The sequence below is a fragment of the Bos javanicus genome, chromosome 13, assembly GCF_032452875.1.
Source record: "Bos javanicus breed banteng chromosome 13, ARS-OSU_banteng_1.0, whole genome shotgun sequence".
Lineage (NCBI taxonomy): Eukaryota > Metazoa > Chordata > Mammalia > Artiodactyla > Bovidae > Bos > Bos javanicus.
Window position 1 is genome coordinate 61,727,963 of NC_083880.1, and position 25,916 is coordinate 61,753,878.

The 25,916-nt window shown below is 46.8% G+C and overlaps 1 protein-coding gene across 2 annotated transcripts; it reads left to right on the plus strand.

Moving 5' to 3' along the window:
* Positions 1-48: 48 nt before the first annotated feature.
* Positions 49-24,862, plus strand: POFUT1 (protein O-fucosyltransferase 1). 2 transcript variants are annotated; one of them, XM_061437233.1, is made up of 7 exons: positions 49-277; positions 2,067-2,188; positions 6,997-7,179; positions 8,333-8,445; positions 15,833-16,025; positions 17,389-17,667; positions 20,815-24,862. In XM_061437233.1, the coding sequence occupies exons 1-7, from the start codon at positions 145-147 to the stop codon at positions 21,001-21,003; spliced, it is 1,212 nt and encodes a 403-aa protein (XP_061293217.1). In that variant the 5' UTR covers positions 49-144; the 3' UTR covers positions 21,004-24,862. The 2 variants fall into 2 exon arrangements, with proteins under 2 accessions (XP_061293217.1, XP_061293218.1); XM_061437234.1 differs by having other exon boundaries at positions 53-277; positions 17,425-17,667.
* Positions 24,863-25,916: the final 1,054 nt, after the last annotated feature.

Consider the following 25,916-nt stretch of genomic DNA (forward strand, 5'->3'; position numbering starts at 1 on the left):
CTATGGTCCCGCCCGCCCGCCGGCTAGAGCGGCCGGGGCGGCGCGCGGGCGGCACGCGGGGATCGCCGGGAGCGGGGCGGACGCTCGCGCTCTTCCTTCCCTCCCAGTCTCCGCGCCGCGGCGCGCTCTGGCACTGGACCCGCTATGGGCGCCGCCGCGTGGGCACCGTCGCTCTTGCCGCCGCGTGTGTCTCTCCTGCTGCTGCTTTTGCCGCTCCCGGGGCTGCCCGTGGGCTCCTGGGATCCGGCCGGTTACCTGCTCTACTGCCCATGCATGGGTAAGGCCTCCCGAGCCTTCTGTCCAAGTGGGGAAACCGAGGCCCGGAAAGAAGCCACTCCTCTGAGGCGCCCAGAGACGCCTTGACAGGTCCGGGAACGGACTCCAACGCCGGACAGGGCCTGCTCCTCGGCTTTCTGCCCCTGTGGCAAAGACACTGAGGGGCTTCTCTGTCCAGCCTTCCATTTGGCAGATGAGAAAACCGAGGCCGGGAGAGGTTACGACGTGTCTTGCGCAAAGCCTGAGCCAGCCCCGAGTCCAGTAAATGGACTTAGTGGTGTAGGACTTGATGTCACTGACCCAATGCTGGTTCTGGGCGATTCGTTCAACACATGTTTATAAAGGCACCTACTGGGTGCCCAGCCCTGTTCTCTGCTCTAAGGATACGGTGGTGATAAGTCAGAAAGCTCTATGCCCTTGTAGAGCCTTCATTTTAGTTGAGAAAAACAGACCATAAAAGATAGGCATAAACAGTAAGTAATTGCATATCTTAAAGGAGAGTAAGTGCTATGGGAAAATTAAAATAGAGCACAGTAAGGGAGAATCTAAAAGCTGTCAGAGGGGTGCAGTTTAAATGGGGGTGGTGGAGTGTCATTTTAAAGTCACTCATTCCTAAAACCCTCCAGTCTCCTAACCATGATGGTCTGTCCCTCTGTGCATCATCTCCACCACACCCTTCTCTGGAGACGTTCCAGTTGCAGGCACAGTTATCCCTTTCTGTTCCTTACACAGGCTTAGTCCTGCAGCCTGCACTATTCCCTAACTGGGAACACCCTCCTCTTGCCTCTGTGCCAGACCAACGTCTTTCCATCCTCAGGCCACAGCTTATAAGTGTCGTCAGAAAGGACTTCAGTGACCTCAGCCCAAATAATCTCATCATTTCCTCCATCACCAAACATATTTGTTTATCTTTACTGTCACCCTGCCTTCCCTGGTGGCTCAGATGGTAAAGCGTCTGCCTGCAATGCGGAAGACCCGGGTTCGGGAAGATCCCCTGGAGAAGGAAATGGCACCCCACTCCAGTACTCTTGCCTGGAAAATTCCATGGATGGAGGAGCCTGGTAGGCTACAGTCCATGGGGTTGCGAAGAGTCAGACACGACTGAGCAACTTCTCTTCACTGTCACCCTACCTGGACTGTGAATGCCTTGAAGGCAGAGACCTTGACCTTCTTGCTCACTCCTGTGTCTCAGCACCTAGCAGAGATACTGACACATTGTGACCTCTCAACATTCTTTGTGGAATGAGTGAATGGATGCCATGCTGGGGAAGACAGAAACAATCAGATAGGGCCCTTCTCCCCGAGGCACTTACAGGCTGAGGAAAGGGCCAAAGGCCAGGAAATGGGAAAGGACATTCTAGGAAGAGTGGAAGAACCACAAGTAGCTTATCCAAGGTGGGAGACGGAGGATGGGGACTGAATATGGCAGAGGGGTCGTGAAAGGATCCCAGTGAGTGAGGCATTGGAGTTACCTGTTGTGTACAGAGGGGAGGAAATAGAAGGGCACCTCTGGCTGATGGAATAGCAAGAGCAAAGACGTGGGGGTGGGGATGGGAAGTGCAGAGCACGTTTGGGAAACAGCAAGAACCTGGAATGACTAAGGCAGAAGAGGCAGGGCCTGAAGGGCCTTGACCATCAGACCCAGGAGTCCAGACTTGGTCCCATGCTGCCAGCTCCCCTGGCTCTCCCTGGTATCCTGGTCCTCCCCATCCCTGGCTCCTTTTCTGAATCTTGCATACCCCAAGTCCTCAATGCCCCAGTCCTCACTTCACCTGCAATATACCATCCAGGGCGTTTTGGGAACCAGGCTGATCATTTCTTGGGCTCCCTGGCATTTGCAAAGCTGTTGAACCGCACCCTGGCTGTACCTCCTTGGATTGAGTACCAGCATCACAAGCCTCCTTTCACCAACGTGAGTACCTCCTGCCTGCTGTTTGCCCTTGTCTATCTTTCCCTAGTCATGCTCACCTCTGCTTGACCCCAAGTCCTTCTATAGGGTTTTATCTCCCATCCCCCTGAGTTTGCCCTCTCCACCACCCAAAACTGTACTCCCTGGCTAACTCACTAACATTTATTCAGCACCTGTTTTCTGAGCACTGCGTGAGGATTAATTATTTTCCTTTCACCACATTTCTATTAAGAAACAGGTTTAGAGGGGCTAGGTATTTTAGCACATTCACACAAGCAGAACTGGAATTCAAGCCCATGTCTGTGTGACTCCAGAGCCTGTGACTGGAAGCTCCAGACTCCATTTCCAGCCTTGTCTGGTCCCACCCATTGGTCACAGGTGATGGGTGCTATTATCAGTTATGAGGGAGAAACTGAGGCACAAGTTAGTTAATAACATGTCCAAGGTCACAAACTAGAGGAGTCTGGCTCCTACCTCATCACTGGGTCCCTTAGAATGAGAAGTCCAGCATTGTCTTAATTTCTTGCATATTCTTTATGACTTCCACTGGCCTGGTGTCTGTTTTTGTTCACTTTTAACTCCAGGGGTCTGGTAGTGGGAACTGAGTTAATATTTAGTGAATTGATTTTGAAAGTTCTTAATAAACTTCAAAAGGTTATATGCAAAATACCCATATTTCTTTCTTACAGCCTTTTCTCTGCATAGTTTTTATCTTTTCTTGTGCATGCCATTTTTAGAGAGATTTTTAACAGAGGATAAAAGCCAGAGTAATGAGGTCACAGCCTGAGTTGGCCAGTTACTAGCTGTGTACCTGGTCAGGGTATTTGACTTCCTTGTGCCTCAGTTTTCTCATCTTTAAAATAGACTGGAAATAATTATTGCTCCTTCCCTCAGTGAGTTAGTGATGGTGGTATCCCTCCCTCTTAGAATCAGCTGAGCCGATCAATGTAAAGTGCTTATGACACAGAGAGTCCTCAGTAACTGGGCACAGTTGATGCTCTGACTTTTTGCACTTACTGTTACAGTTCAGACATGGCCCATTCATCTCCTTCTGGTTCACTTGCCTTTTCTTCTCAGCTAGGAGTCTTTCAGAGTCTCTTCTTGCTTTCTACAGGTTACTCAACCTACTTCAGTTGGACTTTCCTTCCCCAATGGGACTGTTCTCACAGAAGGTCACTAGAGACCTCAGAATTGCCAAACCCAGGGGTCATTTCTCGATCTCTATCTCATCTGACCTCCCGGTGGCACCTGGCCCCATGAGCCTGTCTTCTTGAACTTCCTTACTCCCCTGGCTTCCAATATACAGCCTGTTCCTGCTTTAGCCTGACCTGTCTGCATTTTCCTCTTTGTGCTACAGCAAGGGCTCCTTTTTCCCCACCCACTGTTTAAATGTTGGTGTGTCTCCTGTTTCTGTTTGCTTGTTAGCTGTGTGACCTCAGATGAGTTATCTAGATTCTGTCCACCCGGGTTTCTTCATAAGTAAACTAGGGATGGCTGTATACCTACCTTTCACAATTATGGGGTCAAGTCCATGAAACATGATGAGTATAGCACCTGGCGCTAATCCAGCACTCAATAAATATTAGTTGCTTTTATTACCATTATTTGCTTTGTTCTAAGTTTCTGTTGACTCTTGCAGCTTTCATTATTCTCCATGTACCTTCCAAATTTATCTGTGGCCCTGACTCTCTGACCACAGGCCCAGTGTTTCAAACTCTTCAGCCCTAGAGTCTGCTTGGATGACCCACAGAGCCAGCACCTTCCCCTCAAACCTTGTTCCCGCCTGTATTTCTAGCCTTAGTTTATGTCATCTCCATTCACCTGGGTACCAAGCCAGGAACGTAGACGTCATCCTAAATGCTTCCCTTTACTGTGTACTTCACCTTTCTTTACATTTTCTAACCTGTCCATGCTTCCCCATCTTTCAGAGTTACGAGAGATGCTCAGACATATATGTTTTTTTTTTTTCTAATTTTATTTTATTTTTAAACTTTACATAATTGTATTAGTTTTGCCAAATATCAAAATGAATCCGCCACAGGTAAACATGTGTTCCCCATCCCAAACCCTCCTCCCTCCTCCCTCCCCATACCATCCCTCTGGGCCGTCCCAGTGCACCAGCCCCAAGCATCCAGCATCGTGCATCGAACCTGGACTGGCAACTCGTTTCCTACATGATATTTTACATGTTTCATTGCCATTCTCCCAAATCTTCCCACCCTCTCCCTCTCCCACAGAGTCCATAAGACTGTTCTATACATCAGTGTCTCTTTTGCTGTCTCGTACACTGGGTTATTGTTACCATCTTTCTAAATTCCATATATATGCGTTAGTATACTGTACATATATATGTTGAAACAAAACAACAAAAATACATGTTGAATGAATTGTTGTTGTTTTGTCGCCAAGTTGTGTCTGACTCTTTGCGACCCCCTGGACTACAGCACACCAAGCTTCTCTGTCCTTCACTATCTCCCAGAGTTTGCTCAAACTCATGCCCATTGAGTCAGCGATGCTATCCGACCATCTCATCCTCTGTTGCCCCCTTCTCCTCCAACTCGTGTTGAATGAATACTTGAACAATAAAAGGACCATTGCAGTAGCCCCCTAATCTTTCTCTCCCTCCTCTAATCTTACCATCAGGACATTCTCTTTTCTGTCACCAGAGAGATCTTTCAGGAAAGCAGATCTCATATTATTTCTGCTTAAAATCCGTTGCATGACCTCATTGCTAATAAGTAAGGTTCTCAAAGTCTGCTCATTGGAACACCAGTGGCTTATGTAGAACCAGTGCAGTGGTTAAGTGAGTTTGGGAAATTGTGTTCTCAGTTCTTAATTCCCCCCAAATTTGGAGATTCAAAATCCACGTTAGTGTATTAAAGGCCCTGAGAAGTGCTGTCATAAAGAAACCTGCTTAACGTAGCTTTTCTCGGGCCTGTTTATTTCTGGAGGCTTTTTATTGCAGAACCCTTTACCCACCTGAACTAGTGGAACATGCTTGGGAACTCTGACCTGTAGGATAAAGTCTAAATTGTATTTCATAGTGTTCCAAGAAATTTTCTTAAGTCTCGAAAAATGCAGAGATTAATGTAATCATCATTCATGTACTCACCATTAGCAGTGATAATCATTAACATTTTCTTGTATTTGCTTCATCTTTTTTTGTTGTTAAGAAACAAAAGGTTACAGATAAAGTTGTTAAAAGATAAAGTCTATCCTGGTTAGAGGCTACTCCTAGTCCCTCCCCCACGCTCAGAGGCAACCACTATCATGGACTTAAGTATCTTTTTTTTTCTTTTTCTTTTTCTTTTTTTCTTAGTGTCTTTCAGTGGAACTTCTTCCAAGTTCTTTCCAGTACTGCTTCCATTATGGCACTGAGCGTCCTTTATCCCTCTCCTGGTACAAAGGGCAAGAACTTGTCTAGGGCAAATACCTAGAGATAGAGGGTGCATTTAAAATTCTATTTTTAATAGATGCTCTAAAAAGTTATACTCTAAATGTATAACCTCTTAGAGGCTTTAAAATGTATGCCTCTACTATCAGCTATATCTTTTCCAATAATTAGAGTTAAGCTTTTAAAAAATATTTATTTTATGTATTTTTGGCTGCGCTGTGTCTTCGTTGCTGCGTGCAGCGAGTAGGGGCTACTCTTGGATGTGGTGCGCGGGCATCTCATCGCAGTGGTTTCTCTTGTTGCAGAGCGTGGCTCTAGGGTGTGAGAGCTTCAGTATTTGCGACATGTGGGCTCAGTAGTTGTGGCTCACAGGCTCTAGAGCACCGGCTCAGTAGTGTGGCACATAGGCTTGGTTGGTTCGCAGCATGTCGGATCTTCCTGGACCAGGGATCAAACCCATGTCCCTTGCATTGACAGGTGGACTCTTAACCGTTGGACCACCACAGAAGCCCAGAGTTAAGCTTTTAAACTTTTGTTGGTCTCTTGAGTAAGAAGTGGTGTCTTGTAGTTATTGTCATTTTCCTTTTCCTAATTCTAGTGAGCCTGCACATCTTTTGAGTGTATTGGCTATTTGGGTTCTCTTTGCTGTGAGCTGCTCACTCCTTTCCTGCCCATGTTTTCTTTTATGTCATTTATCTTCTTTCTTACAAATCAGTAGGCATTTTTGAACATGAAGTACATTAGTATTTGTCCTTTAGTTTACAGATGTTTTATCCCAGCCTCTGTTCTAAGCTTGGTGTCATTTGTCAAAAGTTTGTCACTGACATGAAGTCTAAGATCTCTGGGTCATAGAGTGTATAGATTTGTTGGTTTTTTTTTTAATTAAAAATTTTCTTATTTACTTGTGGTTGCACTGGGTCTCTGTTGCTGTGTGCGGGCTTTCTCTAGTTGTGAGCATGGGCTACTCCTAGTTGCGGTGCACAGGGCTTCTCATTGTGGTGGCTTCTCTTGTTGCGGCGCATAGGCTCTAGGCGCACAGGCTTCAGTAATTGCAGTACACAGGCTCAGTAGCTGTGGTGTGCAGCTCTAGGGTGTGAGGGCTTCATTAGTTGTGGCGCATAGGCTCAGTAGTTGCATTTCTTGGGCCCTGAAGTGCACAGGCTTCAGTAGTCGAGGCTCACGGGCTCTAGAGTGTGGGCTCAGTAGTGGTGCACACAGCTTAGTTGCTCTGTGGCATGTGGAATCTTCCTGGACCAGGGATTGAACCCATATCCCCTGCATTGGCAGGCGGGTTCTTATCCACTGCACCACCAGGGAAGTCCTAGAATATATGGTTTTAATGGATGTCTTTGAAGCAGCCACTAGGATACTGAGGGGAGGACCCTCCACCCCCTGCTTTTCCCCACTTTTCTTGTAGGTCCATGTGTCCTACCAGAAGTACTTCAAGCTGGAGCCCCTCCAGGCCTACCATCGAGTCATCAGCCTGGAGGACTTCATGGAGAAGCTGGCACCCACCCACTGGCCCCCTGAGAAGCGGGTGGCATACTGCTTTGAGGTGGCAGCCCAGCGAAGTCCTGATAAGAAGACATGCCCCATGAAGGTGGGTTCTGTGGGTCAGGGGGGCCCTTTCTGCCTGTTCCAGTTCCTCTAGGCCCTGAGACACTGCAGGATAGCAATATGTGGGGGAAGGCACCAGAAGAGCCTGGACTAGAAAGATGGAGATTTAAGCCGCATTTCTGGCATTTGTCAGCAGTGTCACTTTGAGCAGAGGAGTTTGCTTCCTCTGAGCCTTTATTTCTACCTACAAAATAAAGACGCCAGTCCCTGCTGTGTCTTGCTCACGAAGTATCATGAGGGCCAGGAATAAGAATGCTTGTAAACTGAAAAGTACCACATCAGTAATGATAGCTAGTACTCACACAGCACTTATAACATGCTAGGTACCATGTTAAGAGCTTTTCACGTATTATCCCACTTAGTCCTTCAACTGTTTCATGAGGAAAATACTATTATTATCCTCATTTTATAGAGAGGACACTGAGTGCAACAAAGAGAGGTTCAATATTTTGCCCCAAATCATATAGCAAATAAGTTGTGGTAATATGACTCCATTTTCCACCCTCCTAACGTGTATATTTTCTTGCCTCTCAGCAGGTAAATGCGAGGCTGTCATATTTATCAGAAATTTGTAAATTTCTGGCACTTTGGAAGTAAGACAATCCCCAATATGTCTTTCAGTGTTTTGCTAAAGTCTGGGTAGGGTAGGTGAAGCCACGAAATCTGAGAAAGGAAACCTTGCTTTCAGTCCCAATATTGCCCTCACTTGCTCTGTGAGCTTGAGCCAATGTCTTACCTTGTCTGGGCCCTGGTTTCCATCTTGAAAATAAGAGCATGGATTAGCTGATCTTGAAAGTCTCTTGGAGCTCTTAATCCATGGTCCCAAGTCCAAGGTCACCTCCCTCCCCAGACCCCCACCAATGCTGCAGCATTGGCAGGACATGGCATGTGAGCAGGAAAGACTCCTTCAGATATTGTGGTGAACATTTCCTGCTGAAAACCAGCCTGGAGGCCGAGCCACCCTCCTCAGCCCCCAGCCCAGGAATTATGAAGTGACATTCCTACTTGCCCATCCTATGAGAGCATTTCAGACCGAGTCAGATAGTACAGGGTTTCCCCATCCACAGTTCCTTGGCCCCAATCCCACCTGGCTTTCCTTCTTGCCCAGTAAGCGTTTGGCCACTCTCTTTCTCCAGGAAGGAAATCCCTTTGGCCCATTTTGGGATCAGTTTCATGTGAGTTTCAACAAGTCCCAGCTTTTTGCAGGCATTTCCTTCAGTGCCTCCTACAAAGACCAGTGGATCCAGAGGTATGTGGAGGGGGCATTTTTGCTGGGATTAGGGGAGGAGTGGGGGGCCCACGGGCATTCAGCACTTTCCTGGTCCTCTTCCCTCTACCACACCCTGCACCCTGATGTATGAGACCAAAGGTGCGGCTGTTCTGTCTGTTGAACTTGGGATTCTATGTGATCTGTTCCCATCTCAACGCCTGACACGGTGGGACGTTGACCTGCCACGAGGTTGAGCAAGAGTTTATCAGCCGATAAAGGATGTCATAAAAAGAATATTGTGCAGTCACATGCATCTCAATTTCCTCCTTGAGGCGTGAGAATCACTCCCCTGTTACCTTCCTCTTCACAAGGTGAAAATTGGAAGCCTCTTCTAGAGAAGAACAGCTTCAGGTGCAGACTGAGAAATGATGTCATCCTGATAATAATTGGATGTGCTTTATTAATTGCATTCCAGTAAACCCTATTTAAAAAAAAAATAGGTTAGCAGGGCATAGGCACAGGCTGTGAAATATTTATAGAGCGTCTGTCACGTATGAGACATAGTGCTCAAAGGCCAGAGGTGATACATAAAAATGAGGAAGACCCAGTCTCAGCCTTCAGCCGCCTGCAGTCTAGATAAAATGATGACACTAACATAGTACACTTGCCACTGATGCTATAGCATGGTCAGAAAGAGCAGGGGCTTAGACGTCAGACCTGGGTTAGGAGCCGTGAGGGGCTTATGAATTTTTGCGTGGTCCCAGCAAGGCAAAGGAAGACTGATTTACCATTAGACAGCCCTGAGCTCTCAGGTAGCCCTTTCTTTATCAGATAACCCTGAGTGAGCCGGTCAAACTGTCTGACCTGAGCTTCCTTCCCCCTTGGTTTAATGGAAGGAGCACTATGGTATCTGCCTCCTAGTGTATAAATCACATGACACATAGTAGACGGGCGGGTCTCATATGTTACTTGTTACATAACATAGATGGGCCGGTCCATGTTACTTGTTACTGTTATTCACATACTTTATTTTATTTAAGCCTTTGAAAAGTTTCATGAAGGTATTATGATCCATTTCCATTTGACTGGTAAGGAAACCGAGATCGGTGAGGTTATTTAAATAACTTGCCCAAAGTAATGCAGCTGTTGAGTGGGCAGCTGGGGTCTGTGTGTAAGGCTTTCATAGTTAATAAAAACTAATATTTATTTAGTGCATACTGTGTGCCAGTTGTTGTACCAAGTCTTCTCTACCTGAGTCTTCCAAGATAATAGCTCATTTAATACATTCACAAGTCTGTGACACAAGTGTTACTGTCATCTCTGCTGCACAGGTAAGGAAATTGAGGCAGAGAGAAGTGAAATCACTTGCCTGGGCTCGATGCGGCAGAGCTGTGATTTGAACCCAGGCCACCTGACTCCAGAGCACGCATTCTTCATCACTGTGGAGAAAAGAGCTGTGCCTTAAACAGCTCCCAGTTCCTATTTGGGGCTTGTGTTCAGAGCTAATTCATGAGCTACTAAGGAGACTCAATCCTGGCAGAGTCTTACCCCCCTCATAGTTGATCCTGCATAGGAAATTGTTGATTTCCATTTAATTACCTGCTTGGTCCTCCCCATTCAGCTCTGAATGAATCCAGAGCTATTGCCAGAAGGCAGACTGTCCTCAGAGGATGGAGATTTGCTTCTAAAATGCTGGGGGGAAATGACACCAGTTCTAAAAGCAAATTCCAAAAAGCCAAAAAAGCACACAATCCTGGTTGCAGAACGGACAATGCTACATGGATGCATCAGTCAGACTGTTGCTGAAACACTTGTTCATGGCTGCCCCATCCTCTTGTTTGAGTTTGTTGAATTGTAGGAATTAATGTAAGGGCTTGGGTAAGCTTTTGCCTTTGAGCCAACTTTTTAGGTGTACTTTCTTGCTGTCGGAAGTTGTCCTTCCCTTGCAGGAGTGTGGGTGTCTGGGGAATAGCACTGGCAAGAGTCAGGTGCTTCCCTGTTCACTGGGTAACTGTAGGTTGCTTCCCTTCTTAGGCCACAGTGCTCAATCTATAAAATGAAGGGATTGAGCAAGATGGATCATTTTCTTTCTTTTTTAAACAATTAATAAGATGACATTTGTTTTTTTGTTTGTTTTTGGTTTTTAAAATATATTCATTTATTTGGCTGTACTGGGTTTTAGTTGCAGCATGCAGGATCTTTATGGGCTTCCCTGGAGGCTCAGTGGTAAAGAATCCATGTGTACTGCAGGAGACTCGGGTTCGATCCCTGGGTTGGGAAGATCCTCTGGAGAAAGTGGCAACCCATTCCAGTATTCTTGCCTGGAGAATCCCCATGGATAGAGGAACCTGGTGGACTACAGTCCATGGGGTCACACAGAGTCAGACATGACTGAGCATGTGTGCATGCATATGTGGGATCTTTCGTTGCAGCATGAGGGATCTAGTTCCCTGACCAGGGATTGAACCTGGGCCTCTTGCATTGGAAGCAGAGTCCTAGCCACTCCACCACCAGAAAAGTTCTAAGATCAGTCGTTTTCAAACTGTTCTTTGAATTTTAAAGCTGTGGAGAAGCGCTTGTAGTGCCATGGGGGGGCCAAGTTAGAGCTGTTCAGTTCCCCTCTCCCACTACCAATCAGTAACCCTCTTGTATATCAGCTAAAAGTTTCAGTGGTCACAGGTCTGGGTGTACCAGGTTTAAATTAGGTACCTGTAAGAGAAACCCCCAATTAACAGCAGACTAGCAAGACAAAAGTTTATTGTTTTCTTATGTAAAAGAGGACTGCAACCCAGGGCTGCGTGGTGGCTCCCTTGTGTCTAGGAATTAGGCTCCCATCTCTGCTTAGCTGTTCCGTTACTGGCTTTTATCCTTAGTGTCACCTCATGGGTCAAGATAACTGATGAAACCCCAGGCAGCTGGGGGTACAAAAGGGGCAGAAGAAGGGCCCCTCCTCACTTTTCTAAGGAGCCCTCCTTACAGCTTGCTTACACCAGCTCATTGGCCAGTACTTAGATGTGCAGCCATTCCTAGCCCCAAGAAGTACTGAGAAATGTATTTTGGGCTTCTGTGTGTCCAGCTTGAAAGTTGGGTTCTAGAAGAAGAGAATAAGGTTATTTCTTCCCCACTGAGGATCTTTTCATCTCTGCTGGTTCTGAATCTATGAATACCCTGATGGAGGTTTAATTCAATAGACGTTTATCGCACTTTCACTGTTGGAAGACTGTGAATTATCAGGCTGAACCATTCTCTTGGCATGAATGCAACAGGTATTTGAGCATGTCGCTTATCGTTCTCCCTGGCTGTAGCCTTCCTGAGTGGATATAAACAGGTGACGTGCAATTGGCAGGGCTGAAACCTTAAGGATGAGAAGGAGCCAGTCATGAAGAGCTGCAGAGAAAGGCAGTTTTTCATGCCACAACCGAGAGCTAGACTCTGCCTCGTTCATGTGCCTACATCCTCTGTACCCTGCATAATGTCCATTCACTGGTATCTGTTGGGCACACACATAGGTGCTGTGCATGGAGAAACCCCAGCTTGGTAGGGGGGTCTCAGTGGAGTCAGTGTAATGGTAAAACACCCCACAGGCTCACTGCTCCCCATAGTAGGAAAGTGTCCCTTATTCAGCTGGACAGCTACGAGGCTCAGGGCCTGACTTAGGGTCACCAGCCAGGGATGTGAAAAGATGGAGCTAGTCAAGCTTTCTTTCCAAACAGGACCCTCATTCCCCACTTTCACTCCAAACACCAGTCTCCTCATTGGGAGCAAAGGAGTGCATCAGTTTGGCTTCTCACTGCTTGTCATGTCAGTAAGGATGTCGCATCCAAATCCAACCAAGATGGCTGTGTGAGCTGATCCAGATCCAGGTAAAAGGGGCACATATTCCAGACTTGGAATTCACCAAGGGTCAGCAGCAGATTCTTTCCAGGAGGTCAAGGAGGGCAGAGGTCCTGGTTTTATCCTAACGTTCCAGCCCCCTGCTGCTGCTGCTGCTGCTGCTGTTAAGTCGCTTCAGTCGTGTCCAACTCTATGTGACCCCATAGACGGCAGCCCACCAGACTCCCCCGTCCCTGGGATTCTCCAGGCAAGAACACTGGAGTGGGTTGCCATTTCCTTCTCCAATGCATGAAAGTGAAAAGTGAAAGTGAAGTTGCTCAGTCGTGTCTGACTCTTAGGAAGTCACAACTTTGTTTTTCATTTGAAGTCCTTTAAGGTAGCCTCTGAAAGTCACTTAAGGGCCTGGCCCATAGGAGGTACTCAGTTACTGTTCACTTCTTCTTTTAACTCCTGACTACCTGATCTGGTCTTTCTGGTGAGATCCCTGGCTCATTCATTCATTCTAAGTATATTCATTGCACCTACTATGTGTTAAGGCCTGCACTGAGACTGGAAATCAGAAGAATAAGCCACAGATTCACCTTTTGAGGAACTTATTGACTGGATGGGGGAGCTGGGAGTGAGGTACAATAGTTAAAAACAAAGGTTCTGGAGGATTCTGCCTGGATTCAAATCCCTGTTCTGCCACTTTGTAGCTGTGTGACCATGGACATGCTACTTAACCGTTCTGTGTCTCAGTTTCCTTATCTGTGAAGTGAGAATAATGGCAGTACTTGCCTCATGGGGGCTCTTAAGAGACTCAAATGAGTTAATGTACACAAAAGAACTAGAACACTGCCTGTCCCGTATATGTACATATAAAATTAAACTCTGCAAGACATGTGTTAGATAGAGCCAGGCTGTTGATGAACACTTGCTCATTGCTTCCTTGGCACAGGGCTTGCACTCGTGTGTGTGGCCTTCACCGTGAACAAAAGTACTCGGGGTCTAGTCTCATGTCAGTGGACAGGGAATGTGGTTACTGAGCACATCATTGTGCAGGAAGCAGCAAAGGAGAAGTGGGATGGAACCCACTCCTAGGAGTTGAGGCTTGGGTGTGGCAACTGGTCTCGGAAGTTTGGAGGTGTTTGTGGTGTTTGGTCAGGTGTGAATAAAGAGTGGCCTGTCCATTGCAGCTCTTTTGCATGGGGGAAAGATTGGAACGGCCTCACTGACCAGCAGGAGGGGACTAGATAGATAAACTGATTTCTTCATGCAGATGGAAAACTTTAGGAGATGTTAATGTGATCCACACCATCAACATGGCCAAATCTCTGAAACAGAGAGTTAAATTTTTCAAAAGTTGTAATAGATTACATGCAGTATAATGACAATGATGGATATGGTGAGAGACAGAATTTTGTGAGAGCTTTCTACATGCCAAGCACTGTTCTAAATGCTTTGCTTGTATTAATCCATTTGATCTTCTCAACAGCCCTCTGAAGTGGGAACTGTTATCAGCTCTATTATACAGATAAGAAAACTGAGGCACAGAATGGTTTTAGTCACCTGCCCAAGTTAGTGACATAGCCAACATTAGAACAAGGTCTTTGGGCTCTATAGTGCACACTTTCACCATTGCACTGTGTAAAGAGCACACAGGATGATACCTTTTTATACAAATAGTGAAAGTGCGACCATTCATAAAACCGCAGTATCTGGAAAGAGGAGGAAGAGGGAAAGAGACCATAGGATAGAGCTTTTATTTAGGTGTGTATTTTTAAAAATCTGAAACAAAGTAAAGTATTAATATTTGCTAATTTGGGTCACAGATATGTGGACTGTTAAATCATTTTCTCTTTTCCTGCATGCTCTGAAATATTTAGTCATTTTTCACTAAAACTTTTACTGAGGTAATTGTAGGTTCACGTGCACTTGTAAGAAATATTAATAATACAGAGAAATCCCCAGTGCCCTTTACCCAGTTCTCCCCAATGGTAACATTTTGTGAAACTATAGCACAGTATCAAAACCAGGATGTTGACATTGGTACAATCCATCCATCTTATTTGGATTTCCCCAGTTTTACTTGAACTCACTTCTCTGTGTGTGTATATTTAGTTTTATTCAGTTTTATCATGTGTGTATGTTCGTATATCCATTACCACAGTCAAGATACAGAACAGTTCTAACATCACAGAGGTCCTTGTGTGGCCAGTTTATAACCACACCCACCTACACACACACACACACACACACACACACACAGCCTAGTCCCTGGTGACCAGTAATCCCATCTCCATTTCTTTTTTCTCTACTTGTCATTTCACAAATATTACATAATAGAATCCTTCACTGTGTGACCTTTTAAGATTGGCTTTTTTCCACTCAGTATTCCCTTGAGATCCATCCAAGTTGTTCCCTCTACCAATAGCTGGTTCCTTCTTATTGCAGTAGTGTTCTGTGGTGTGGGTTTGCTACAGTTTGTTCAACAAGTCACTTGTTGAACGACATCTGAGCTGTTTCCAGTTTTTGACTATTATGAATAAAGCTGCTGCGAACATTCACATGTGTTCATGTGTCAATAGAGGCTTCCATTTCTCTGGGATAAATGCCCAAGCATACAGTTGCTGGGTCATATGGTAATTGCTTGTCTAGTTTTATAAAAAAAACTGCCAGACTGTTTTCCAGAGTGACTGTACCTTTTTCATAATTTTAGGGAAAGGATTTTGACTGGCAGAGGGAAGGCATACCAGGTGGAAGGGAAAAGTCTGCAGAGATCTGGAGTTGGAAAGTACTTTGCAAGTTTATGGAAGAGTGGGGCATCTTGTGTTGCTGGAATATAGTCTGGCCTTAGCTAATGAGGGAACACAGGTTTGCTCTTCACTCATGCAATCAACAAATCTTTACTGAGCTCTTATGTGTATCTAGACACTGTTCTGGGCACACAGAGATACTGCCTTCAGAAGCCTGAGTCCAGCAGAAAAGATGGGTGAAAGAATGACAAGGTGCACTGCGAACAAGGGGAAGGGAGAGCCTTCGGCAGGGGATGATGGGGGCATCTTCAGACCTCTGGTGCTCTCATGAAAGCAGGGATCACGCCTGTGTTACTCTCCTCTGGGCCTCAGCATGTAGTAGGCAATCAGTAGATATGCGTTAAGTGTTGAGTGAATGATCTCATCCACTGTACATGCTCCCTGTGAGTGTGACCTGTTAGCAGCTGCACTTCCTAATCCCACCGTGTGAGTAAAAGGGCAGAGACTCAGTCTAGACACCCCACCCTGGAGTGAATTACCGCCCCACAGATTGGAAGCCAGCATTACATACAAAGGGCTGGAATGCTCTACTGTAAATTTTTAATTGTTAAACAAGCAAAGAAGGTTGTAAATTCCTCGTGGCGGGACAGTATTGCATATTGTGGCTGTTGCCGCTGCCAAGGTCTCTTATCAGCCCGTTGGTGTTTCACAACGTCTCGTGCTTCTTGCATGTTACAGGGGCCCCTCCGCAGGGTCTCTGGGACATGGTGCAATGCCATCCTTTTTCCCGTGGGGGTGGCAGCCAGACTCTCTGTGCATCGTCTGTCTGACTTCTTCTCATTTTGTCTCCTGCCTAGATTTTCCCCAGAGGAACATCCAGTGCTTGCCCTGCCTGGTGCCCCTGCCCAGTTCCCTGTCCTGGAGGAGCACAGGCCCCTCCAGAAGTACATGGTGTGGTCAGACGAGATGGTGAGGACAGGGGAGGCCCAGATCCACGCCCACCTCATCCGGCCCTACGTGGGCATTCACCTGCGCATTGGCTCTGACTGGGTAACTTCCCCCTTCCTCTAATGGCTGGGTTGGACATATCCATGAGCAGGACCCATGTCTGTGACACTGAACGCTGAACCCATTGCACCAAGTCCTAGCCAGGGCAAAGAGACCTCACTCGGCCAAGCTGATGGGGCTGTGCCCCACAGTCCCACCATGGACACATCTGAACTGTGGCTTCAGAGTGCTTGCTTGGTAGTTCTCATTTTTAACAGTTGCCCTTTTTTCCTCATTTCACAGATGGATAAACTGAGGTATCAAGCTAGGCTCTGAGTCAGGCAGCAAGCCAGAGAGAGCCCACAGTCTTCCGCCCCAGCTAAGTGTTTAGCCAGTCGACTCCTTGTTGAAAAACAAGCTCTGGAGGTTGGGTGGGGCTCCCAAGAAAAGAAGATATCATCTTCCAAATTCAGCAGCTGCTTAAAATGTGCAGAAACCTCATCAGGTTATCCTCCCTGTGAAAATAACAGGAGCAGTACGGACGATCTCCTTAGTTTACGTAAGAAGATATGTATATATCTGTGTGTGAGAAATACTCATTAATGGAAACTTGAAAAATACTCAGAAGTATGGAAATTAGATCAAAATTCATTCAGTGTCATTTGAGGAAGCAGTCACATCCACATGACCCCCTTCCTGCCCCTCCACAAAGTAAAGGAGCTAGGACCTGTACTCTCCTAGGACATAAGAAAATATAAGCTGCTTTTTTTTTTTTTTTTAAATCTAGCATAATGCTAATACCAAACTCATTAAAAGCTCAGCTCAGGAAAATAGAGTCCATTCTCACTAGTAAACATAGATGCCCAGATCCTAAGTAAAATATTACCGAGTAAAATCCAGTAGCATATTAAAGAACAAGCAAAAGCAACACAAGTAAAATTTATCCCAGTGATGTAGTGAAATTTATTATATTAATGCCCAAAGAAGAAAAATCATATAGTCATCTCAGTGGATGCCAAGAAAGCGCTTGATAAAAAGTCAGCATTCATTTATGATTTAAAAAAAAGAAGAAAAACAAGTCTTAACCAACCAGGAATACAAGGGGCCCAGCTTAGCTTGATAAAGGCTATCTCTCCAAAACCCACAGCAAACATGCACTTCTTGGGGCTATCAGAAGTGTTCCCACTGAAGTCAGAAATCAGATGAGGCTGCCCATTATCACCAGCATAGTTCAGAATTCTGCTGAAAGTCCCAGATAATGCAGTAAGACCAAGAAAAAAATTGTGAAAAGCCAATATCCCCTTAGCACTGTTAACTGCTGATGCATTTCCCTTTTCCTCAGTGGTTTAAAACCAAAAAAAGTTGCACTCTTGTATCACCTGCCTTTTTCCCTTTCCTGGGCTCTTACTTCTTGGGTTGTGGGCAGTGGCTCTCTATAGCTCTGTCCCCACCTGCCCCACAGAAAAACGCGTGTGCCATGCTGAAAGATGGAACCGCTGGCGCCCACTTCATGGCCTCCCCACAATGCGTGGGCTACAGCCGCCACACCACCGCCCCGCTCACCATGACCATGTGCCTCCCTGACCTGAAGGAAATTAGGCGCGCTCTGAAGCTCTGGGTGACAGCGCTGAACGCCCAATCGGTCTACATTGCCACCGACTCTGAGAGTTACCTGCCCGAGATCCAGCAGCTCTTCAAAGGGAAGGTACACGTGGGGTGTGGGCCTGGAGGGAGAGCAGCTGGAAGGGAATCAAAGGAAGTTCCAAGGTGCTCCCTGTTCTCCCACCGCCAGGCTTTTGCTTGAACATCCTGTTCTCTAGTTCTGCCCTTCTTTAAACCCCAGCTCAGACACTTCCGCCGGGGCTCTGCAGGCTTTCCTTCATTCCTGTTGCTACTGGATCCCTACTGGGAGCTTTCACAGCACTTGATCACATCTCCTCCCGAGACACCTAGACCGTGAGACTCATGTAGAAACATGTCTTATTTCTTCCCAGGAGCTGTGGCTCCTTGAAGGCAGGATCCAGGGTAGACTCACTGTTCTGTTCTTCGGAGTCTAGCCTGATACTTTGACCTCCTCCAGGGCTGAGACCCCGCCTTACCCTCACCAGTGGCTAGGACAGTGCCTGACACATGGTAGGCTCTTAGTAAATGTTTGGTGATTAAGGATATTGAGTGGGCCCTGGGGGACAGAGGGGGTGGGGGGCAGTCCAGTGCCACAGAAGGATTAAGAGCATGGACTGTGGAGCATAGGATCTTGGGCTGTCCTCCCTGTGCAGCCTTGCACAATTTACTTCACCTCTCTGTGCTTCTGTTTCCTCATCAATAAAATGGGACTGAGAGTAGTTCTATCCTGTGGGGTAATTTTGAACATCAAACAAGAAGCTAAAACTGGTCTGGTACAAATTAAGTTGTTGATAAAGTTAGCTGTCATCAATAGTAGAAGTAGGCTCTTTTGTGCTTCATAAATGCTTAAGGAAGGGGTGAATAGTAGGGGTTTGACATAGGAGTAAGTAGTAGAATGCGCTTGGTACTGTGTAAATGAAGAATAGGTAATAAGTAATTATGTATTGGTAAAACGGTGGAGTTAATAGTGAACATTCAGTAAGACCTTGGAGTGCATAAAGCCCCTAAATGCTTGTGCAGACCTTAAAAGACAGACATCCGCTTTCTAACAGTGGGTACCCTTGGCTTTATGTCGAGGGGCTCCCTTTCCCTCTTTTACGGGCTTGTCGAGGAAGTGCCTTGTAGAGGAAGTGCCAAGTCACAGCATTCTGGTCCCCACCCACCCACTTTATAGAAGAATATCAGAGCTGGAGACCTTGGAGCACCTCCGACCCAACCTCTGCATTTTAAAACTGAGGAAACCAAAGTCCCAAGAAAGGATAGAATTTACCCAGGAGGTCTCGGGGCTAATTTTAGTGGGCATGACACAGAGCGGGTAAGTTTCAGGGCGTGGGTGGAATTGTTCAGGGGATTTTGGCCATGATTAAGCTGGTATTATTTTTCTGCTACCATCTGAATAGCAAGATGATGATTTTTGTTACATCAGAAGTCTCTGTGTGACAGCAAAGCACTTTCAGCCCCAGCTCTGCCCACACCCCCTACCTCTGAACTGAATGGAAGGACTTGGAGAGTCCCAGGGAGTTTTTTGTGAGTTTTTAGAGTTGGTATACTTGCTACACCTTGAGCCTCTTGCCATTTCTACTTCCTGTTCCTGTGCCACTGTTCTTGCCCTTCTCCACTCCTCACCTCCTTTCATGGGCTCAGCCTACCCTTTCTCCTGAACTAATCCTTGCTCATCCATTAAGCTGGGGCAGTGCTGAGCCGAGGATACTGATAAATAAGATGTAGTGCTGCCTTCCAGGGCTCACAGTCTAAACTCAGGAAAAGAGACTTGCAGAGAATTGTAAGGTATGCCACAGGAGAGGGCCTGGCTTGGGTATGGGGGCTCGTTCACTCACTTGTCCAGTCCCCAGATGCATATTGAGACAGACTCCCGTCAGAAGTGACCAGCAAACCAACACAGCCCCAGCCAGGTACAGGAAATGGGCGTTAAGCAGAGAATCGCTGAGTGAAAGCTACACACGAAGGAGATGTGTGCCACAAAGGAAAGGAGCGTGGTTCTGTGCACGTGCAGAGCAGAGGAGCCTGGACTAGACTGAGGGGGCCAAGGAGGGCTTCCCTAAGGAGATGAGACTTGAGCTGCAGAGTCAGAGTTAAGTAGGAGTTAACCGGGCAAAGAGACAAGCACCCCCAACAGAGGGAGGAGCATGTGTAAAGATCCTGAGATAGAAGGGAGACTGGTGTGAAGTGGCTGGAGCTCAAGGTGGAGAGGCAGCTGAACAGGCCTTTGGCCACATTCAAGATCTGTAGTCTTTATCTGCAGAGCAGTAGGGCACCAGTTAAGGGTGCTCAGCTTGGGATAGAGGGAGGGAGGAATAAGGGAGTAGGGGAATCTGTGAAAGTGTTTTTTGGCTGCTTTCCTATGATATCTGGGCTTCCCTCATAGCTCAATTGGTAAAGAATCCACCTGCAATGCATGAGACCCTGGTATGATTCCTGTGTCAGGAAGGTTCGCTGGAGAAGGGATACCCACTCCAGTATTCTTGGGCTTCCCTTGTGGCTCAGCTGGTAAAGAATCCACCTGCAATGCGGGAGACCTGGGTTTGATTCCTGGGTTGGGAAGATCCCCAAGAGAAGGGAAAGGCTACCCACTCTAGTATTCTGGCCTGGAGAATTCTGTGGACTGTATAGTTCATGGGGTCGCAAAGAGTTGGACATGACCGAGCAACTTTCACTTTCACTTTTCCTTTGGTAAGCAGACCAGTAGAAGAAAAGATTATGGTGACCAGCCAGGGAGTGGTAGTCCATCAAGAAAAAGGTTCACCTTTGAGGAATATCTCAGGGATAGATTGGACAGGACTTTAGTCTCAGAGGCATCCAGGCAGCAGGACCAGTTGGGTGGGGTGCTCTTTGGTCAGATTGTGGTTTGGTTGGAGAAGCCAAAACCTTGAGGCAAGGGCTTTATGAAAAAGTCAGACCTTGAACTGAGCCTTGAAAGTATGGTCAGGACTACAATGGGTGGGGATAGGCATTCCTGGCAGAAGACACCAATGAGCAAAGGCAGAGTGTGAATGAGTGGTGTGTGTGTGGAGCTTAGGGTTAGGGTCACCATCTGCTAGGCAGCACTTCTCTCAGGCACCCCAACCCTACGTGTTAACGCTTTGTACGCCTCCTTCTATGTCTGTGACTTCAGCACAGAGAAAGAAGGTGAGGGGTGGCTGCAGGCCTTGGCGGATCTGGCCACTTTGTCCTAAACCCTGGCTAAAACGCCCTGCCCTTCCTCCTGCAGGTGAAGGTGGTGAGTCTGAAGCCTGAGGTGGCCCAGATCGACCTGTACATCCTCGGCCAAGCTGACCACTTTATTGGCAACTGTGTCTCCTCCTTCACTGCCTTCGTAAAGCGGGAACGGGACCTCCATGGGAGACCATCCTCCTTCTTTGGCATGGACAGGCCCCCTCAGCTGCGGGATGAGTTCTGATCCTAGCTGGAGCACACCACCAGTCTGAGCTGTTCCCTCCAGCCAGGCCTGGCAGCCAGAGGTGCTCCCACGGTTGATTCCCCAAGGATCAGAGACCAGAGAAAAGTACCAGGGACCTCCTGGAGGAGGAAGACAGTCCATCTCCCAGGACACGGGACTTCCAAGCTCCTAGTGGCCAGACATCTCCCTTTCTCATATGCTCCCTATTGCTTCTCCTGGGAATTTCTCACACCAGCAAAGTAGTCCAAGCTCTGTCTTTTGGTCTGCCCTGCTCTGAGGAGGCTGAGATGCTCAATTCTCTTCAGAGAGATTTTATATATAGAAAAAGAGATTATTATAGTTTTGATACAAGATCATGACTCCCCTATAACTCTCCCTTATCTTAAAAAAAATCAGTGAAGTTCATTAATGTAGGTACCTAAAATGACCTTAACAGAATGTGGATAAAGCTAGGGGTGGGTGGGTGTATTGACTGCTTTTCCACATGACTCCCGAAAGCGGCCCTCAGGCTCATCCCCACTGCCTGGCCTGAGCCACTGTCAGCCGCCACTTCCTAGGCCATCTCCAGGGTTTGGGGCATAGTCTTCTCCGTCATAAACACTATGCACAAAGAAGTTACCGACCACAGTGTTGTCAGTACGCCGCAGACGGCTAAGTGCTGCTCACACAGCTCGTTCCCAGCAGGGAGCACCTGCCATCAAGCCAGGCTGTCATGGTATTGCTCTCAGAGTCTCTTGGCGGTTGGTGGCTTGCCCCAAACGTGGCACCATCAGTGTCTCATAACACATCACCAGGGCCAGGGCTTGCTGGGCTGCTGGGATCCTTTTGAGGTCTCGTTATCTCCTGTTCCAAAGGGCCTGGTTGTAGAACTTTGTCATTAAATTGGTTCCAGGCCTGTCCCCCCAGCCTTCCTCCTGCAGCGGGAGCCTTCTGACTGTATCTTCGCAGGGCATTGGTCACTAAGCCCCTGACCAGATGGAAGATGCTCAGTACCCAGGAGCCATCGCATTGCATTCCTGGGGTTGTCTGCTCCATCCCATCCAGTGTAGTCTCAGCCAAGCCCATGAGACCTAAAGTGTTACGGTTGTGAGTTTCTTTGTCTCTCAAATGCTGTAGTGGTAAAAATTCATGACCCCCGAGACACTGTGATTTTTCGGTCTTGAGGAAATTCTCAGTTTCCTCAGGGTCACACAGCCAGAAGTGGTCAATCCAGATTTGACCTCCAAAGGGCCATGGCATTTGACCTCCAAAGGACCAGTGCTGGTAGCCAGCCTGCTCTACTCCTCCAGTTCACAAGACCCAGTTTACTCTGTGTGTGCACCGTGGAGGCCTCAGATGGAGAAATGGTCAGCCACCTTTTGTCCCCACTGGGCTCTACTCATGGGTTTGCCACTGCCAGGAGCCTTCAGGGAGGGAGAATCCTGCAAGAAACAGAAAACCCACCTGAAGCTTACAGTTCTCTTGGGTGGTTCTAGAATTCATGTCTGTTACCTGCTGAGTACTTCCCCACCATGTGACCTCCCTTGGCCTTCAATCCTGGGAAAGTGGGGGAGACTCTGATGAAAGCCAGTCCCAGAGCTTCACAGCTATGTCCCGTGGGTAGCCTTTAGGAAGAGATGCCTTTTTTTCAGGGCATACTGGATCAGAGGCTGAATGGCAGCAAGGATCTCAAACAGCGAAGATGGCATTTGCTGCTTAGAGCTGCCATCAAACTCTTAATACAGAAAGGGCATTTGTATTTCCCATCTGGGGAAAATATTTTAAATCCTGGGTGGACTCGGAGATAGTTTATCTGCTCAGACTTGTGCATGAGCCTCACTGAGGGACATTGGAGCAAGCCCCTGCCTCTATTGGGCAGTTGGTAAGGTGTGGCTCTCTGACTGATGTCATTTGCTGCACATGCTTGAGAGTCTGGGGCTCAAATAGGCTGCCCAAATCCTCCTGATGAGCATCGGCCATCATAGTAGCTTGTGTTTCTGGAGGTGAGGGCGCTAGACCTGTAGTCTGATTCGGTGTGTTTTGTAGGCGAGCACTTTATTCCTTTGACCCAGTTTCCCCACCTATAAAATGGTGATAAAACCGACGACGACGGGGTTGTTGAATGGCCCCAGTCAGATAAAAGGAGGATAAGGGCCCATTGTAAACTTGAAGGAGACAAAGGCCCGTACGTGGCTGTTGGTTAGTGTGACTGCCTCTGGTCACACGCCTCCTCTCTGCCAGCCACTGTGCTTGCTAAGTGTTTTATGGATGTTCCCTGGTTTAACCCCCACCTTAGCCCTGGGAAGTAGAAACTTACTCTTTCTGTACAAGGCAAGATTAACACTTGGAAAATTCTCAGTTTCCTCAGGGCCACACAACTGGTAGTGGTCAGCCCAGATTTGACCTCCAAAGGCCAATGCTGTTAGCCAGCCTGCTCTGCTCCTCTGGTTCACAAGACCTGGTTTACTCTGTGTGTGCACCATGGAGACCTTGAATGGAGAAATGGTCAGCCTCCTTTTGTCCCCAGTGGGCTTCAGCCGTGGGTCTGCCACTGCCAGAAGCTTTCAGAGAGGGAGGATCCCCCAGGAAAGAGAAAGCCCACATGAAACTTAGAGTTTTCTTGGGTGGTTACTTAATTCAACATGCTTTCATTCAACAGGTGTTTATTGACCAGTTGCCAGGCTCTGTGCTGGGTACTAGGGATTTAGTAGAGGATCAGACATAAATTCTTTGTTCTCAGGGAATTTGCGTTCTAATAAATAGAAGGCATAATAAGCAGATATATCGTGGGAGGTGTTAAGTGCTATAAGAAAACTAAAAAGGCATGGTGGATGCAGAGTGGGAGCAGTGCTGGTTTAGATGAGCTCGGGGAAGGCCTCTCTAAAGAGCTGCTGTGGAGGGGGCCATGCTCGTTCAGCGTTTTGGAGGCAGCGCAACAGCAAGTGCAAAGGTCCTGAAGCTGGAATGAAAACTAGCAAGGAGCTCAGTGTGACTGGAGTGGCAGAAGTGAGGCAGGGAACAGCGTAGATGAGAACAGGTGACATGACCCGTCCTTCAGCCTAGTTAAGATCAAGCCTTGGCTTTTATTTGGACAAATGTGGGAAGCCTTGTGGGGTCTGAACTAAGGAGAGTCATGGTCTGATTTACCTATTTGTTGGCTGCCATGTGGAGAGGAGATGGGAAGGAGGAAGAATAGAAGCAGGGAGACCACGATAGAGGTGTCACAGGGATGCCTGCAAGAGAAACGATTGGGCTCAGGCAGAGGTCATGGCATTGATTGTGCTGGAAACTGGTCAGACTCTGGATGTATAAAATGACTTTAAAGTTTCAATGTTTTGTAAAAAATGTAAGTCTTTACATAGTTTTAATCATGCAGTATATACAATTTAATGTCCTGGTTTTTTTTACTTAATAGTGTATCATGTTTTCTATATTGGTACATGGTCTGAATAAGTGTTTTTAACGATATAAAATTCCACTGAGGGGTGTCCCATAGTTTATTATGTCTCATAGTTTATTGTTGTTTTATTATGAGAACTTAGTATATTTCAAGTTTTTTACTATTATTATTTGGAAAATATTTGTAAGTTTTTTTTTTCTGTTATCTAACATTTTTATTAAGATAAATTCCTAGAAGTGGATTTGTTAGATCAACACTTAAAAGCTACTTTTTGGGAATTCCCTGGCAGTCCATTAGTTAGGACTTTACTGTCTCACTGCTGAGGACCTGGGTTCAATCCCTGATTGGGGAACTAAAATCTTGCAAGCTACATGATGTGGCCAAAAAATAAAATTGAAAAAATAAAGCTGCCTTTTGGGAAAAAATTCAAATATACATAAAAATTGTAATAAAATTAACTTTCAGTTTCAACAACCCTCAGCATTTCACCAGTCTTGTTTCGTTTACTGTCTCATTCCCAAGTCCACATACTGGAAACTTTTGAAGGAAGAGCCAGCAGGATTTGCTGACACGCTGCAGTGGAATTAGGAGGGAAGAGGAAGTCCAGAATGCGCTGAGGTCTATGGCCCAAGCAACAAGGAGGATAAGTTGTCCCTGACTTCACTGGTGGTCTCTGGAGGATCCTTGGAGAGCTGGTTAATATGGTAGATTCCAGGGACCCACCTAGGCCTGAGGAATCAGAATGTCTGGTGTGTAGTGCCCAGGAATCTGCATCTTCAGATGCACCTTCAAGAGATTTTGATGCCCAGTAGCCCGAGACTTACTTAAATTATATTCCTTGGACGTGCAGTGTCGACATCCCCTGGGGCAACTTGTTTGAACTATAGACTCCTAGGCCCCACTCTGAACCTGCTGAATCAGAATCTCTGTAGATGCAGCCCAGTGATCTTTTAACAAGCTCTCCAGGAGCAAAAACGAACACCACTGGTCAGAAGGTCGTGGGGTTGATGCTCTGTGGTCAGCCAGCCAGCAAGCACTTGTGGAGGGCCTTCCCTGAGGCCTGGCACGCCTGGAAAATTCCAGCAGGCATAGTCAGTGGTGTGGCTCTGAGAGGTCCCCGTCATGCTCAGTTTGTGTTGTAACGTTGACTTTTTTCTCTTTATTTTGCACTGGGGGAAATATTATATACAGCCCTTCATTTAATGGAGTTCATTGTTTTAGGATGGAGCCAAACTTACATAAGCAAAACAGTGAGAGTAACACTTTTTGAAAATTAAGTAACTACCGGTAGAGAGGGTTGTGGATTAGGCAGAAATGGAGAAACTTGTGTTCAAAGGAACCAAAGCTGGGAAATGCTGTCCTGATACATCACAGACCCTCTAAAAGCATGGAGGAGAATGGACAAGAAGGAGAAATGGGATAGAGGGTAAAAGAAAGCTGTTCTGTTCACTTCAGAGAAGCTTAATGATGATAATAAACAATAATCCTTCCCTGGCTCGGGAGTAAAGATCCTTTTCTTCAGTTTTCTCTTTGT